Genomic DNA, 18,471 nt, shown 5'->3' with positions numbered 1-18,471 from the left:
TGGCCAAACTACAAGGAAGCAGGAGCTGCCAAAATGCCCTGCAAAACAGCAGTGGCAAAACCAGCCCTGGATTTAGAGTAAAGTGGTAGGTGATAATGCCTAGAGAAAGTATGCACTGAACTCCAAGTAGCTGCCTCCAAAATATCCTTGGTTGGCATTCCCCTCAAAAAGGCTGTCGAAGTGGCAGTAGCCCTAGTGGAATGAGGCCTAATCCCAGCTGGAATCTCCTTGCCATGATGGGAATAACAGAAAGCAATGCAAAACCCAATCCACTTAGAAATAGTTTGTTTTGACACAGGCTTGCCCTGAGAACCCAAAGCAAAAGAAACAAACAACTGCTGAGACTGCCTGAACCCTTTAGTTCTGTCCAAATAATATCACAACTGCCTGTGTACATCTAAAGTGTGCAAAATCTTTTCTCCCTTATTTTGGGGATTTGCATAAAAAGTAGGCAAATGAATAGTTTGGTTTAAAGCCACACTAGAAACCACTTTAGGCATAAAGGAAGGATTAGTACGTAAAGATACCCTATCCTTATGGAAAATCAAGAAAGGCTCAACCGCCATAAGGGCCTGCAATTCAGAAACCCTTCTTGCAGAGGTAATGGCCAACAAAAAAGCAGTCTTCCATGATAAATATTTCAACTCAGAAGTAGCTGCAGGCTCAAAAGGTTGTAGAGTGAGTTTCTCCAACACAAAATTGAGATCCCAAGCAGGAGTAGGAGCTTTTCGTGGGGTCCTAATATTCTTTGCCCCCCCAAGAAATTCCTTGAAAAAAGGATGAAAAAACAATGGTGGGTCACAATCATAGTGAGCGAAATTGCTGCAGCATGAACCTTAATAGAAGAGAAAGACAAACCTTTGTCCAGTAACTCAGTAAGATATTGAAGAGCCACACTCAAATTAGGCTCAGAAACATCAAAATCTTTGCTGCACTCCAAAATAAAAATCTCTTCCATTTATCTGCGTACACTTTCCTTGTACTAGGCCTTCTAGCTTCCAAAATAACATTCAAAACTTGCTGAGGAAGTGGAGGCCCACTATGGTTCAAAACAGAATATGCCAGGCTGTTAGGTGCAGAGAGTGAAGCTTGACATTGAGCAAATGGCTGTCCTCCTGTGACAACAGGTGTGGAATCGAAGGCAAAGGCCATGGAGGCTTCCGTACTAGACTTCTCAGTAATGGGTACCAGTGCTGTTGAGGCCAATCTGGAGCTATTAAAATCATCCTTGGCTTGTCCTGTCTGACCTTTAGAAGTACCTTTGGGAGGAGAGGCAGAGGTGGAAAGGCATACACATGAAGATTGCTCCAATTGAAAGAAAGAGCATCCACTCTCCAAGCTGTGGGATGAAACCTTTTGTGCAAAACTTTGGCAGCTGATGGTTTAGTGGAGAAGCGAACAGATCTATGTCTGGAGTTCCCCATGACACTGTCAATTTCTGAAATACATGAGGATCCAATTTCCACTCGTGGGGATCCATAATTCGTCTGCTCAACACATCTGCTAAGGAGTTCTGTGCTCCTGGCAGAAACCTTGCCTGAAGATTGAGCTGTAAACTGAGAGCAGTCTCCCACAAAATCATTGCTTGCCTGCATAGAGGATAAGAATGCGTTCCCCCTTGCTTGTTGATGTACCACATGACAGTTGTGTTGTCTGTTAGAATCAACACCTGCCCTGGAAGAAGTAAATCCTTGAAAGCTATTAATGCAAACTGGACTGCTAACATCTCTTGATATGTAGATGTTGTAGTCTGGCAGGCCACTTGTCTTGTATCCACTTTCCATTTAGATGAGCTCCCCAAGCTTTGTCTGAGGCATCTGTCGTTAAAATCTGACTCGCCTCTGGCCGGGTCACAGAGAGTCCCTTGTTTAGGTGACATTCCTGAGCCCACCACAAAAATTCCTTTTGAATGCAAGGTATTATTTGAATGACAGTGTCCAGATCCTGGCAGTGCTGTGTCCATACATTTTTGAGATACCATTGCAGCTTCCTCATATGCAGTTTGGCATTGGGAAGCACCAGAATACAAGATGCCATGAACCCTAAGGCTTGAAGGACTGTCCTTGCAGTCAGCCCGGACTGATGAGATAGTTGATGGAAGTAAAGGGATAGACTCTTTTGTTTGTCCGGGGTTAAAAGGCCATCTGGGATGCTGTATTCAGTCTCACACCCAGAAAGCACATGTCCTGAGAGGGTACTAGACTGGACTTTATTTCGTTCACAGAATACCCCAGGCATCTTAGCACTGCTATCACATATTCCAAATGATGAAGAAGCTCTTCCTTCCTTGAGCCAGAATCAGGCAGTCGTCCAAATAAGGATAGATCTGTATTCCTTTTAGCCTGAAGAAAGCTATCACTGGAGCCAGAACTTTCGTGAACACTCTGGGCAGTAGATAAGCCAAAGGGCAATGCAGAGAACTGATAGTGAGAAGTCCCAGCTCGAAAACGCAGATACTTCCTGCAACTTAGTCTGATAGGAACATGAAGGTAAGCCTCCTTGAGATCCAAAGTTACCATCCAATGATCTTTGCCCAGCAGGGGTAAAAGCTGCTGTAACGTCAACATTTTGAACTTGGGAATGTCCAGATAAGTGTTGAGGGTAGATAAATCCAAAATTGGTCTCCACGTGTTCCCCTTCTTTGGTACTAGGAACAGGCGAGAATAAAATCCTAGGCCCACCTCTGGCATAGGGACCGGCTGTATGGCCCCTATTTGGAGTAACAGAGAAACTTGCTTGTGAGCCTCTATTCTTTGTTGAGGAGGAACGTCTGGCATGCCTTTGAAAGGAGGCAAGGTATGGAAATAAAACCTGTAACCGTGGTGTATGATATCCAATACCCATCTGTCTCGGGTAATTAAACTCCAATTTTCTTTGAAAAGTGCCAACCTTCCTCCCAAAGGTGCTGCCAGACGAGAAGGCTCTGGCAGCTGAAAAGGTAGGTCATTGGGTCTGTTTACGAAAGGACTGACCCCTGCCCTCACCGAAGACTGTGCAGGAGAACTCCCTGTTCTAGGCCTGAAAGAGCCCTGAGCTCTGCCCCTACCACGTCTAGATCTACCCCTAGACTGGGAATCATAAGAAGGATACGTCCACCCCTTAGTAGGCCAATTTCTACTAAACTTTGGAGGCTGGACCTGCAAAAATCTTTAACAGTCTGCATAGACTTAGCCTTGTCTTCCATTTTCTTTAAAACTGCCTCAACAGGAGGACCAAACAACACGTCAGATTGTAAAGGAGCATCTAAAATCCTTGTTTTAACATGTTCAGATAAATTTTGATCCCTCAGCCAGGCGTGCCTGCGAAGAACTGACCCAGTGGCAGCCACCCTAGACGAGACCTGTACAGCATCAAAACCACATTGCAAAGAATGCTTACCCACCTGTTCAGAAACATGTACTAAATCTTGCAACTCTTTACAATCAATACCTTCTGCCAGAGCATCAACCTTAGACTTCAATTGTGAAAGGAGATAGTTTTGGTATTTCAACATGTGAAACTGGCAATTCAAAGCCCTCATAGCAAGAGTGGAAGAAGTATAAACTTTCTTTCCCCATCTATCCAAGGCCCTGGCCTCTTTGTCTGCAGGAACCGGATTCTTAACAACAGAAGCCTTAACACCTTTAGGCCCCTGGCTAACAGTTTCTGGGTCTGCCCTAGGACTCTTAAAAGATACTTATGAACTTCAGGCACCCTGTAATACCTATCCGGTTTAACAGGAGCAGGAGGCAAAGAATCAGGATTAAGAGAAGCCTCTGTAAAAACATCTTCCACTACATCCAAAACAGGAGGTATAGCCAAAGGCCTATGCTGGGGTAAAAACAAAAATTCCCTAAGCCTTTTCCTGGAATCAGAGAAGTCCTGACCTTCCCACTTAAAATGCTCCCTCATGGAATGAAGAGTTTCTGAAAAAGAAAAATCCTCAGGAGGAGAAGCAGAAGGAGTAGAATCATCCACATCAGAATCAGAATAAGGAGAGTACTCCTGCAAGTCTTCAGCAGAAGACTCTGAAACATCTGAAGCCTGCTCAAAACTCCCTAGCTCAGGCTCCACCCTAGGTCTCTTATCAGGAGGGGGCATAGAACCCCTAATCAAAGTAATCAAATCTTCTGCCATTTTAAGCATATGCTTCTTGGGCACAATTCCTGAAGAGCTAGGGGTAACACCAACAGAAGCTAAACCTGGCCTGCCCCTGGGAGAAGCCTTGGAAACAGAAGGAGAGGGCCTAACCACCCTAGGCAGGGAGGGAGTATAGTAACCTGAGAAGCCCCATCAGCCTGGCCTGCCTCCTGAGAGGCCACATCCTGCAATAACAAAGTCTCTCCCTGGGATCCCAAAGAAACCTCCGGTGGAACCACCGGCTCCACCGACACCTCTAAAGAACCGGCGTCCGGTACTGACGGTTCCTCTAGCCTAGGTTTAACTGCTTTGTCCTTGCGCTTCTTGAAGAAGCGGGCCGGAGCATCCGGCGGCATTTTATAATTGCACCGCTTCGAAGACTAACCTGGCACAATCTAATCTTCTCTTAATAGTGCGCTTATTGAATCTAGCACAAGAGCGACACCCAACAACGTCGTGCTCAGGCCCTAAACAAGGAATACACAAAGTATGGTAGTCTCTATGCGGTATCTGTTTCCCACAAGAAATACAATTATTCACTTTTTCTGACATCCGGTAAACCACTGAGGCAAGAAAAACTAAAATATTCCCAACGGGTACTTAGCCAACTTTGACTCGGTCTGAAACTCCGAAATCGAACAATTTCAGAACGCCAACCGGCACTTGCAACGCTGCTTCTGCATCGGACCATGCGGCAAAAAAGACTGAGGATATGACGTCGGTCATGCGCATTTGTACCCTGACGTCCTGATGTCAGTCAAATGCGCCTTGACCGACGTCAGCCTTATACTTTGATATTCGGGCCGACCGAGGACAGCGGACTACCCAAGTGTAAGGACTGCAGCAATGTGAGATGAAGAACATCCACTCTTCAGCTCAGCTTGAAACAAATAATGTTTTAGACAATGGAAGGTGCCCTTGAAACTTTGGAAACTGTCTGGCTGTTATATTCTGTGAAGGATATAACGCGTACATTTAAGGCTACTGCAGCAGTGATCAACATGATGAGCATACTGGCATGAAGACTGGCCTCCAGCTCAGTCCATTATCCCTGGACCATTCTCTGCTTATAATGCTCCTCACCCCAGAGAGGAAGAGTCTGTGGTAACAACTGCTGTCTAGGTTGGAAGGATGAAACTTCTTCATATACACACAGTTAGAGGGACTACCTACCAGTTCAGATGCAGCTGAAGGAAGCAATGAGGGGATCTGAAAGTTAGGAGCACTGAACCCTTAGCATCCAGTAGAGGATACTCATGAAAAAACAAGCATGGGAGAACACAAGATTTGCTGAAACTAAGGATACTGGCGGTAACTGAACTGGAAAACACTGGATCATGTTTCTCAGAGACTGAAGCCTGTCAAAGGAAGGGCACTGCACAGCCTCTAGATAGGATTTCTATCACCCAGTTGTCTTTTGTGATGGCCATCCATGCAGATGAGTGGACATACAAAAGACCTCCAACTGCCTTCAGAGGGAAGCAGTCAGGCATGCCTTCAGCAATGCTGGGGCTGCCTGCCAAAAATGTAAACCACTGAATCCCTGACTCTGTGGATGCCTTCAGCCCCTAGGTCAGAGTCCGGTAAAGGAGACACCTCTGCTATGATCACTTCTATTAGAAGATGAGTCAAAAGACTGTCTTCAGGATTTTTTATACCACACGGATTTGGGCCCTTTTTCTGATTCATACTGCAAGATCTTTGAGGAGGTCTCAAATCGGCCACCTACAACAGACATCTTTGCTTCCTGCACATTCTTAAACTTTTCTTTTATTTAAGGACTGAAAAGGGAGGAACAGTTATAGGGTGGATTGAAGAAGGATACCATGAAGTTATCCATGAATTTGCAGAGGTGGAGCCAGGCATAACACCACCAGCAACTGCTCTTGCTGCCCCATAGCCCCATCAGTGACATTATGTAACAGAAACATAAAGAAGGTAAAGATGCTAGAAATAGTAGCCCTTTCAAATTTCATTCTCTCTCTCTCTCTCTGTGTCTGCAAGGAAGCAAATCCAAAAGGCCTTGCAGATTGTGCAATCCACTGTTAAATGTTCCGTTCTGAAGCACACTATGCAGAGATCACTGGTGTCCTGGGGTGGGATTTTGTGACAGTTCTGGTCACATTTCTTGAAAGCTTTGTCCAAACCAACACAGAAAACTAAACAATATACAAAAAGATATAAATGTGACCGACTAAGACAAATAAAAATTATTTTGAGAGTATTCCACTTACACCTGGAATGACAGCAAGACATAAGACAAAAACATTATGCTAATGAACTGTAAAAAAGATGAAAGAGACAAGAAACCTTAGGCCAATGTGAATGGGAAAACAAGAATATTATATGCCACAAAGGAAAATATAGCTGACAGAACAGGATATCAGGTAAAAGAACACTGTTTTCCATAAATGCAAATCTGTCTAAACATAAGGTAGTAACTAAAATAGGAGGGTAAAGTTAGGGCAGGGGCATTAATGGAGTTAAATGGCTGAATAGGATCCAAAAAGTGGCTTATTTTCCATCAGTTGAATCAGGAGGACAGGATGGAAAAGAATCTTAAGTTTTGAATCTTCACCAATGGACATCTCAAGGACTCTTACTTCCTAAGGTAACTGCTCTGAAATGGGAATGATCCAAGGTCATACCTTAGCAAGAAGCAGCCCACATTTATTTCACTACTGTCAGAAAATAAGCAGAACAATCAATGCTTAATTCTGTACACTAAAAGCCATCCTTCTCCTACATGAACATAAAGTACACACAAAGGAAGTGGTACAAGCACCACCATTATCATCAGCAGGTCCTCGCATAACTGCAGTCAAATCCTGAAGCTCTACCCTACTAAATGTCCACAACAGAACAAGTTATCACTTAACAGAGGGCTTTACTCTAGAGTAAAGTAAGCTAGAGTAGTTTTTACACTCGAGTCTTCTAATATTTGAGATGACACAACTAACAACTCTATTGTACCAAACAAAAGATGTTAACTCTAAACTTAAAATACAGAGAAGTACCATATTAAGAAGTGAAACTTACCCTCTTTTGCCAGGTAGAGTTCTTTAAATCTGGCTCTCTTTTGATTAAACTCCTGCTCCAGCTGATGTTTTTTCTGCAGAGCCTCTTCCAATTCCAACACCCGCTGTTGAAGGGCTGCAGCTATAAAAAAACATAAGAAAACATTTAACAGTTTACTTATTACTTTTATTTACTTTTGTTACCTGTGATAATAAACTAGTCCATGTGACCCATTTGACCACTGCATGGGAAAAGAGGAACCAACTTCTTATGATACAATAAAAACTACACTGACACATATTCATGAAGACTTTATAAAATATTACTGTAGCTCTTAAGACAACTAATTAAGGCAAAAAAATAAATGCACTTTAAGCCAAAGTGTTGATAAAGAAAATTAAATTTAAGCAGGACAGTGAATTATATAGATTACAGTAGCAAACTAAGACAGACGCAAGATACTTTGCATACTTATCTTTATTAACATTATTATCTTTATTATGACCGAGGGTCAACTCAACAGGTCAAAGATTATAAATAATAGAGGAACTCTAATAACTATGTTTAGTTAGTTCAAAACCCAATTAAATCAACAGCACATGCATTCCATATTCTGATTTCCAATACTTCAGTTGCTGACCTACTATACTGGCTGTAGACACGTGTTTAACTTAACATCTATACATGAACTGTACCACTGAACCTTTAGTGGGGTTTTTTTGTTTTTATTTTTTTTAAAGCAAGCTTTTCACAACTGATTCCAAATTATACTAGCAGGAGGATTAAACTCATGTCTACAAGTCCTTTTCTCACTGTCCTAAAATAAGCCCAGAAACATTAACTGAACATTTCACTGACTCTACAAATGACCATGACTGCGCAAGACAGCCTTATCCAACACATGTGCATGACACTACTCCTACACAGCTGGTTATATGGGATCCTTACATAAGATCACCAGCCATACTTGGCACCCCATCAATCAGTTCTACTTTCCATCCTGTGTTTACCTCTCCCCATTTTATATGCCATCTTACTTTAGGACTACTAACCTTACCCTTTAAAATTAACTGTATACAGCATAAAATTACTCACCTTTCATACACATGAATAGGTATGTTGTATTTAAAATCTACACCTCCAGAAATACCTATAAGCATTTTTTTATTTGTACCATAACAATCACTGCCAGCCAATTTCACCATGGGAAATGCACTGACTTCAGAGGCACACTGGTGCACTAAATTCTGATGATTCACACTGTTTGGCTCTGTGGTTCAGTTCCTGTTGGGGTGCCATATGTGTGGAGTCTGCATGTCCTTTCTGCAGCCACAAATTTTTCACCTGGGTTTGTAGTTTCTTTCCATATCCCAAAGGCTAGTAGGTATCAAAAAATGAATGAATGAGTAAATGGTTTAATATCTAGCTTAATACAACAAACAAGCCAAGTCTACTGTCATATAAAAGCTTCTGTGCATTCTCATGCGGGCGACCTTCTTATAGCAGACGGAACAGCAATGTTTGCCTTATTCTGATATAAGTGTTGTAGCAGTGGAACACCATTCAGCAATTTAATAAAAGAAACAAACAAAAAAAATGGGGTAGCATGGAAAGCTCAGCCTTGCAACTTCTAAAGTATCTGATGTTCCTGGTAAATGTTATGTGCTTCACAATGAGAGTTTATTTAACAACAGTGTGTTAAATAATATCTTGCATCTTGCCTTGTTTATTTCTTTAACATTTATTCTCAACATGTTTATTCATGTTCTCCACAGTCTACCTGAAGCACAAGTCGACTTGTTCTACTGCTAAGTTAAAGGTAAGTGTCAGGGGCCATTTAAGGCACTAAAATCTTAGGAAGAAATATCAGCCTTCACAACTATATACATAATGTTTATGCTGCTGCACTGTGTACAAAAACAAACATGACAATATATATATTATTCCTCAGCATTTTGAATATTCTACTTTTTAATAATTGCTTATTCCGCAGACAAAAGCATTAAATTTTGTAAGGCCTTACACTTTTTTGTCAGAAATACCTCAGAGGACTGTAAATCTTTAGCACTTGCAAAAGGAGCTGATTCAAGTCAGTTAAACAGTATCCAACTTTAATATACATTTCTAGGATAAGTATTTAAATTGCTAACAAGAATACAACACTTTTATTAAAATGTTAATATAAGTTATTTAATTTCATCTTTAAGGCAGAAGAGCACAAGGGAAACAATAGATTCAGAGTTCACTCGTGGCAGCAAACAGAACAAACTGTGGCTGGTGTGTTGTACCCAGTGAAAAGTTTCTGCTACAGGTTGTTTGGGGCTAACTGTGAACTATTATAAGGAAAACTAGCTAGCTGTAATTCTCAGTGATTCACTTAAAAAAGTAATCATTTTACAAAACATGGGAAAATATAAAGAAGAATCAATGGCAATCTGAAAAATCAGCAAGAGTTAAGAGCTATGCCTCTGTGATGACCTCTGAGTCTGTACTGCTCGCCTACACCTGACAGTCACAGGCTTTTAGAGATGTAAACCACCTAAGCATGGTGAAGAAACAGACATTAGAGACACAATCAATTTAGAATACAGACTCTTTCTAAGCAGGTCTGTACAGCAAGGGGCTAGTAGTAGAAACACCAACCCGACTGGATGTCAGCCTGGTAAGTCTAAAAATCGGTATGTATTGTCAGATCACACTACAGCTGAGAGAAACTAAGGCATGCTGTAGGTTTGCCTGCTGCTGGATGCATCATTTAACTTTCAGAAAAAATGGCATTCTGAAAAATCAGGGACAGTTAACAGCTATGCCTCTGTGATGACTTCTGCATCTGTACTGCTCACCAACCCCCAAGAGTCACAGGCTTTTAGAGATGTAAACCACTTGAGTATGCTTACCTTGTGAAGAAACAGGCATTACAGACACAATCAATTTAAAAGACAGGCTCATTCTAAGCAAGAAAGACAAGCAGCATGGCCACAAACTCAACCAAGAATCCTTCCATGTTAAAGTACCAATGGAGTTCTGGTGGTAAGGTGAGAAATGTGAATTAGCTACAGCATTCTCACAAATTTTGAAATAACCCACAAATTCAGGTACAACACTAGCCACAGCAGTTTGAATTTGCTCACTGACTGATGAAAGCAAACAAAAAATTTATGGACAGTGCAGCATGCTGCCAAACCAATTGAACACATGAAAGAACATGCCTGATTTGAACTACTTGTCACTCCTACCACTCAATCTTAGTGGGTTTGCAGTTACACAGGTAAGTGTCCCAGTACCGTGTGTTTTTGTGAGGGGAAGGCATAGTGGCAAGTAAAACAGTTATGACAAAAAGAAAGCAGATGAAAGACAAAGAATTTTATACTTCTTCAGAAAGCTACAGAAAATGTTTATATTTTTAAGGTAAAAAAAAAAAAGCAGAATATGTTATTCATCATCTCAACTCCCCCACATATGTAAAAGGCCCTACAAGCATGACAAGGTGACAATAAATTTACTGGTGGAAACTGAAACAGGATGAAGGGGATTTCCATTTTTTTCTTTTTTTTTGTTATTATTATTATTATTATACATTATACTGATAACCAGTTGTGTAACTTAGCTGCTAAGCATCTCAAGTCATCATGAATGATACAGCTATACCTCAAATCATCATAAATGATGGCTCTGTCAGCTCTGATGGCCAGTGTCTCTCAGCAAGGGTTTTGCAGTAGAAAAAACAACGCTGATTGGATATCAACCGGTTAAGGCTAAAAATTGGCACGTATTGTCAAATCATGCTACAGCTGTGTAAACCCCCCCCCCCCCCAGCAAGGGGCTAGTAGTAGAAACACCAACCTGATTGGATGTCAGCTTTGTAAATCTGAAAATCGTTATGTATTGTCAAATCACACTACTGATGACAGAACAATGGCATGCTGCAGGTATGCGTGCAGGCAGATACATCATTAGAATAGATTTTTTTTTAAACTTTCTTTCCTACCCTTGGACGGCATTACACATGTGTTTGCCAGTACCTATTTTACTACTGCAGCAGAAAAGAAAAAATGAGCTTATGTTATTGAAATTAAACTCATTTACAGTATTTAGTTTCTGCTACAGTAGCCGATTTTTGTAAATCTGTGGAAAGTGGGGGGGCTATAGTTCTGGCACCCTTGTCATATTCTCAGCCTACTACAATAACAGTAATGGTAAAAACATTTCTAAATTTGAATACTGCTGAGGGCGTAATGAAACAGAATTATTAAACATGAACATTTTAAACTTGAACGGTGTAGAAGTCGTAAAGGAAAAGAATGACCAGACAGTGAAACATCAAAATCACTAAATAATGACGTATGGAATCTTATTATACAGATTCAGAATTATTCAGGCTGTGGCAAACATGAATGGAAACAAAATCAATTATGCAACCTCACAACAAACAAATTCTTTGAGATGAAAACGTAAGGGGAATTGGTTTAACAGTGTTTATGCTCTGCGTGCTGTTTGTTCATTTCGTTTTTTTCAATAAATACTTGTGTGGTGAATCCGCTTGGTCTCCGGTGCCTATATTTGGTTTATTAACCTCTGACATATCTCCTTATTACACTCTTGGAAGGTCTGCTCGCAGTCTGCTAATCATTATCAGAGGTGTCAGGGACACAGTCTAGTTCGGAAACAATGCCATAACCAATTGTATGTGTCAAGCCCAAATTAAGGTGTCAAAAGAGAACAATGTCTTGCTAATATTGCAAATAACAAAGAGGTCAAGTATTTATTCTAGCCCACCTGCTTCCAAAACACAGACCGCTCACTTCAAGATTACGTAACTTAAATGGTCTTTTGGTATTTATTTATTGAAAAGCAAAAAGACTTACCTATTCTTATGGTAGTATATCTGTCTCATTAGTTAGATCCGGATTGAGATACTGAAGATAACTTCCTAATGCACTTTTACATCCTATCAGATAAAACAGAACTCCAAGAAATGGAAAGTGATCAGTGTCTGACCTGATGGACTTGGAGAATGTGAAACAATGACAGCATTTTGCTTATTAACACTACAGCAGTGTTTGCTGAGACGGAAGAAACTTACTAGTTCTAATATAAGATACTTACAGAGTACTCATCAATTATAACTGAAAGACAATGTTATTATTAGGATCACAGAAATTAATATTGGCACATATTCCAAATATTTCATCCAATTTCAATATATGACATGGTACATTCTCAATTCTGTTTCTTGGCTCACTGAACAATCAATCGGCTTACTTTCTACCATGTGTTCACTTTATGGAATCAAATACTTTCTCTTTCAAATACTTTAGTTTTTATAACAAACCGATGACCACGATTTGCTATCGCTATAGTCCTGTTTTGTAATGAAGGGATAATGAGCCTTATATGTCCTTATACTTTCCTACTGATGAAAAGGTGAGGTTAGCCACGCAGCATTCATATCTCAAGTTTGGGGACAGTGGGATCAATCTTATCTTTTGTGCTAGCCCTTACAGACAGATATCTTTCACCTTCTGTAGCAGATGACTCCTTTTCTATTCCTTCCTTTACCTTTGCCACTGTGTGTGCTTTCAGAACTGCATATTCAGTTATCAAGTTTACATTCTTTTTTGCACTTAAGCTATACTAGGTTGTTTCCTTTTGAAAATGCCTCCCATATTTAAAATTCAAATAAGGCCTACTGCTTTTTACTGAAGGTTAGCTAAACAGAACCTTGCATGAAACAGATTTTTGTCCAGATTTTATTTTCAATTGTACTGATATTTTGTTTGCAATCATTTCAATACCAATGGTGATTCTCTAGAACTGTGTGTGCATATAAGAGTCACAGGTTCCAATCTAGACTTTGGCTTTATAGCTGATTTTGGACAGCTTCTTTCAATATGGTGACTGACCAATCTGAAAGTTTAAGCATGTTTACATGGTTCTGATGTGGACTATTTACAATCCGCCAGCAAATCATACATCGATCGTATTGTTAATCTTTTATTCTAAAAAAAAAATCTCCCTTTTTGGTATTCTGCCAATCAAATCTTTGTTTTGTCCTGGAATGTATGTCTTGCCTTTGTATCATCTACATACCACTGCCAAATGAGCCGGCCTACTTACAACACGTTCATGATTTACTCTCTGCAAGGCTAGTAGTTCAACATGTGCATTTACATCTACAATTCCCACAGACTGACACATTATTTTGTTCAATACTCAACCTCTTGATATTTCTTTTACTCTTTCCATTTCTAATCAGCTGTACATCAGTCTTTTTAATGCCTTCTGCACTGTATGCTGTTAACATCTTAACTCTGTAACTTCTTAAAGTCATTGCATACTCTTCTGAAATTTCTGTGGGCCTCTTACCACTGCAAAAGTCTGAGTGTTCGTTATGGATAATCTGTGTTTTGATTTTTAAATCAGTATTTATAACTAGCATGATATATATATATATATATATATATATATATATATATATATATATACACACACACACACACACACACACACACACACACACACACACACACACACACATATATACCAAAGCTTTGTCTAGTAACTACTGCAATATTTCATTTTCGATCTTATGTAGCTATGTGGTGTGTCTATATATATATATCTATATATATATAGTCTGTATTAAATCAGTGAACACTTAAAGCGAATGCTGATTTATCAACCCCATGTAATTTAGCTTCCGATCCTGAACACTTGTAACAGCTATTTTTCCAGGGAAAATAAATCTTTGTACCACAAAAAAATAAAAACTTCCAAAACATTACATAACACTGGGCTTTGTCTCCCGCACCCCCCAATGTGGGGGGCTGTGCCCTCAACCCCCCACTTAAATATACCAACTCCGAGATTGCACTACAGTGAAGAAAAAGTACAGTTTTGTACCTACCATAAATGTAGATGTCCGAACTGGATAGCATCTGCAGTCATAACAACTGGGTTGTCCTGTCGTCAGGCAGCCCTTCGGTCGGCCGGATTCCAAAGTCCGGGTCCGGCTTCGGCTGATGTCGCACTTCACCCGACGTCATCTCTGCTGGTCTTCGGGTATAAAGGCATCAGCCGACGCCATTTTCCTCAGTGTTTCTTGCCCCAGATGCCAGTTGCCCTCTTGGAAGGCTAAATTTTGGGTAAATGCCAATGTTTCCAAAGAGATAGAAGGCAAACACAAAAAATAAGCATGTATGTACATATATACAAACAAATGCACCATAAGAGACTCCCCCCACCAGCTAGCTATTAGGAGGGTAAATACCCTAGGAGTACCACAGAGGGGAAGGAGGGAGGGTAATCCTGACTGCAGATGCTATCCAGTTCGGACATCTACATTTATGGTAGGTACAAAACTGTACTATGTCCTTCATGGATGCATCTGCAGTCATAACAACTGGGTAGAATACCATAGCCAACTAGGGGAGGAGGACGAATAGATTATGGTGTGGTTAGGATCCCTTGCAGTACAGCAGTGGCAAACCCTGCTCGGGATCTGGAATACAGAGGTAAATTATAATGCTTGGCAAATGTATGCACGAAGGTCCAAGTAGCCGCCTCAATAATGTCCTTGGTTGCCACTCCTCGTAAGAAGGCTGTGGTAGTGGCTGTTGCCCTTGTAGAATGAGGCCTTATGTTCTGTGGAATTGGTTTTCCATGGAAGGAGTAACAGAATCGTATGCAATTTCCTATCCATTTGGAGATTGTCTGTTTGGAAATTGCTTTTCCTTCCCTTCCTGTTGCATAGGCTACAAAAAGCTGGTCAGTTTTTCTGTTACTTTTTGGTCTGTCCAGGTAGTAGCGTAGCTGTCTATGTACATCCAAGGTATGCAGCATTCTTTCCCCTCTGTTTTGTGGGTTGGGGAAGAAGGTAGGTAGGTGGATTGCCTGGTTTAAAGGCACTCTGGATACCACCTTAGGCATAAATGTAGGATTAGTCCTCATGGACACTATCTTGGTGGAAGATTAGGAAGGGTTGTACTGCCATTAGGGCCTGAAGTTCAGAAACCCTCCTTGCTGAGGTTATTGCCAGTAGGAAAGCAGTTTTCCATGATAGATGCTGTAGGTCTGCTGTTGCTGCTGGTTCAAAAGGTGCGAGTGTCAACTTTTCTAGCACAAAGTTCAAATCCCAAGCTGGCAATGGTCGTTTCCTAGGAGGTTTTACATTCTTGATCCCTCTGAGGAACTGCCTGAGTAGAGGATGTGAAAAGACAGGTGGATCAAAGCTGTATTCTGCTGAAATAGCTGATGCATGTATCTTGATGGAGGAATAGGACAGGCCTGTATGTAGAAGCTCTGCCAAGTACTCCAGAATGTTAGCAATATCTATATTGACACATCTTTTCCTCTTTCAGCACTCCAAATGACAAACCTTTTCCATTTTCCTGCATAGTTCCTTCTTGTTGAAGGTCTGCGGGCTTCAAGGATAATGTCTTTAACCCTTTGGGAAAGATCTGGATTAGTTGCTGCTATGTGATGTTCCATGCAGTCAGTTGCAACGTTTTTAGGTTTGGATGCATGATGCTGTAGTTGTTCTGAGTTAACATCAAAGGCATCAGGGGTATTGACCACATTTTGTCCCGAGACATGCTCCTCAGCAATGGGTACCAGTGTTGTCTTGGCCAGTTCGGAGCTATCAGGATTATCCTTGGACGTTCCTCCTTGATTTTTAGTAATACCTTGTGTATCAAGGGAAGAGGTGGGAATGCATATGCTGTCAGACCCTTCCAGCTGAAGGAGAGCGAATCCACTTTCCATGCAAGTGGATGGAATGTCCTTGTGCAGAATTTTTTGAGCTGGTGATTGAGAGGGGAAGCGAATAGATCTATCTGTGGCATTCCCCATTTCTTTGAGATGGTCTTGAAGATGTCCGGGTGTAGCATCCATTCGTGAGCATCCGAGGTGGTTCTGCTTAACATGTCTGCTAGAGTATTCTCCTTTCCCGGTACAAATATTGCCTGTAACTGGATGTTGTAGCTGAGTGCCAGGTTCCAAAGGTCCAAAGTCATTCTGCATAGGGGGTATGAATGAGTGCCTCCCTGTTTGTTGATGTACCACATGACTGTGGTGTTGTCTGTCCTTATCATCAAATGGCCTTCTTTGAGAAATGGTCTGAATTTTTGGATTGCCAGTTTTACTGCCAGCATTTCTTTTAGGTTGATGTGCAGGTGAAGCTGGTCCTGCGTCCACAATCCTTGTATGCATTTGTCCAGCATGTGAGCCCCCCATCCTAGGTCTGAGGCGTCTGTTGTGATGGTTTGGCTTGCTTGATAGTTGTGAAAGGGTAGGCCTGGGTTTGACTGGCATGCTTGAGCCCACCATAGGAAATCCTGTTTTAGGCATGGGATTAGTGGAATTTCTGCTTCTAGGCTGTGCCTGTGTTGGGACCATAAATTCTTTAGGTACCACTGTAGTTTTCTCATATGCAGTCTGGCATGTGGAACCAAGATTATGCATGATGCCATGAAGCCCAAGGCCTGCAGAACTTTTCTTGCTGTTAGCTTGTTCTGTTTTGTTAGTGCCAAGAAGTAAAGAGGTAGTTCTTTTTGTTTTTCTGCAGTTAGGAATGCCATTTGTTTTACTGTGTCCAATTCCGCCAAGAATGTCCTTGTTTGGGATGGTATCAGCCTTGACTTTTGTAAATTGACTGTGTATCCCAGTGCTTGTAGCAAGTAAATGACCCTTTGTAAATCTGTTGTCAGCTTGCTTTTGTTGTCCCCTTGTAGCAGGCAGTCGTCCAGGTATGGATAAATTTGGATTCCCTGTAGTCTGCAGTGGGCGATTACTGATGCCAGGCATTTTGTGAATACTCTGGGCAGTAGATAAGCCAAAGGGCAATGCTGAGAATTGATAGTGCTATGATCCTGCAAGAAATCTGAGGTATCTTCTGCAAATTGGTCGAATGGGGACGTGCAGGTATGCCTCCTTGAGATCTAGAGTTACCAGCCAACACTCCTTGCCCAGCATGGGAAGAAGTTGCTGTAGGGTCAGCATTTTGAATTTTGGGACAATGATGTATGTGTTTAAGGTGGACAGGTCGAGAATAGGTCTCCAACTTTTTTCCTTTCTTGGAACTAGGAACAGTCTGGAGTAGAATCCTTTGCCTTGTTCTGTTATTGGTACTCTTTCCACAGCTCTCATCTTTGTTAATTGCATTATCTGCTGTAGAGCTTCTGTTTTTTGATTTGGAGGCAGGTTTGGCATTCCTCTTTTGACTGGTAAAGTGTGGAAGTGGAACCGGTAACCTTGGTCTATGGTTTGCAAAATCCACTTGTCTTTTGTGATATAGTGCCAGTTCTTCGAAAATAAGGTTAATTTTCCGCCTAATGGTGCTGGTAGGCGGAGTTAGAGTCAAGTCACTGTGATTGTGTAGTTGTAGTGGTAGTGGCTGTGTCTGTGCCTCTGTTATTACCTTGCCACTGTCGTCCTCTGTAGGCACCCCCTCTGGATTGATTTCTGCCTCTGGAACGTCTATTCCTGCCCCTTTGGGATCTTGTGGAGTCAGGAAAGGACCAATTTTTGGCAGGCCAGTTCCTGCTAAACCTTGGGGGCTGAACCTGCAAGAAATCTTTAACCGTTTGTACAGATTTTGCCTTTTCTTCCATTTTCTTCATTACCTGCTGGGCAGGTGTACCAAACAAACTGGCCTTATCCATAGGAGCATCTAATAACTTAGCTTTAACATGATCCGGTAAGACCTGTTCCTTCAGCCATGCATGTCTTCTTATCACTGTGCCAGTCGTGGCTGATCTAAATGAAGCCTCCAGTGCATCATAGCCACATTTTAAGGAATGGTTACTAACCTGTTGTATGTTATTTACCATTTCTAATACATATTTCTTATCTATAGAGTCATCAGAGGATAACTTTTTAGTTAACTGATCAAGCATAAACTCTTGGTATTGTATCATGTGAAACTGACAGTTTAAAGCTCTAGCTGAGAGAGTAGCAGAGGTGTAAACTTTTTTGCCCCATCTGTCTAAAGACCTGGCTTCCCTTTCAGAAGGAATAGGATTTTTTGCTGTGGTCGAGGCTACTGCCTTAGGCCCCTGGGATATAGTTTCGGGGTCTGCAAGTGGGGCCTTGTATAGGTGATGATGAGTGTCTGGCACCCTGTAAAATCTGTCTGGTTTGGCAGGGGCTGGAGGTAAGGAATCTGGTGCAGTGCAGACATCATTAAATGCATCGTCCACAACAGGGAGGACAGGAGGTATAGCTAAGGGCCTGTGTTGTGGTAGGTGCAGAAAAGTCCTAAGTCTTTTTCTGGAATCTGAGAAATCCTGTTCCTGCCATTGGAATTGTTCTCGCATGGCATGTAAGGTTTCCCCA

The 18,471-nt window shown here is 41.4% G+C and overlaps 1 protein-coding gene across 2 annotated transcripts in view; it reads right to left on the bottom strand.

Moving 5' to 3' along the window:
• Positions 1–18,471, bottom strand: part of RABEP1 (rabaptin, RAB GTPase binding effector protein 1) — a 1,652,179-nt gene that overhangs the window by 1,295,594 nt on the left and 338,114 nt on the right. For both annotated transcript variants that reach the window (XM_044082911.1, XM_044082912.1), the window contains exon 2: positions 7,159–7,278. In XM_044082911.1, the coding sequence (XP_043938846.1) occupies positions 7,159–7,278 (120 nt within the window). The remainder of the gene's footprint in view (positions 1–7,158; positions 7,279–18,471) is intronic.

Source organism: Protopterus annectens, chromosome 9.part0 (genome assembly GCF_019279795.1).
Source record: "Protopterus annectens isolate FY-2018-M chromosome 9.part0, PAN1.0, whole genome shotgun sequence".
In the NCBI taxonomy this organism is placed as follows: domain Eukaryota; kingdom Metazoa; phylum Chordata; order Ceratodontiformes; family Protopteridae; genus Protopterus; species Protopterus annectens.
The sequence above is the reverse complement of the archived record's forward strand: the minus strand, read 5'-3'. Positions and strand labels throughout refer to the sequence as shown.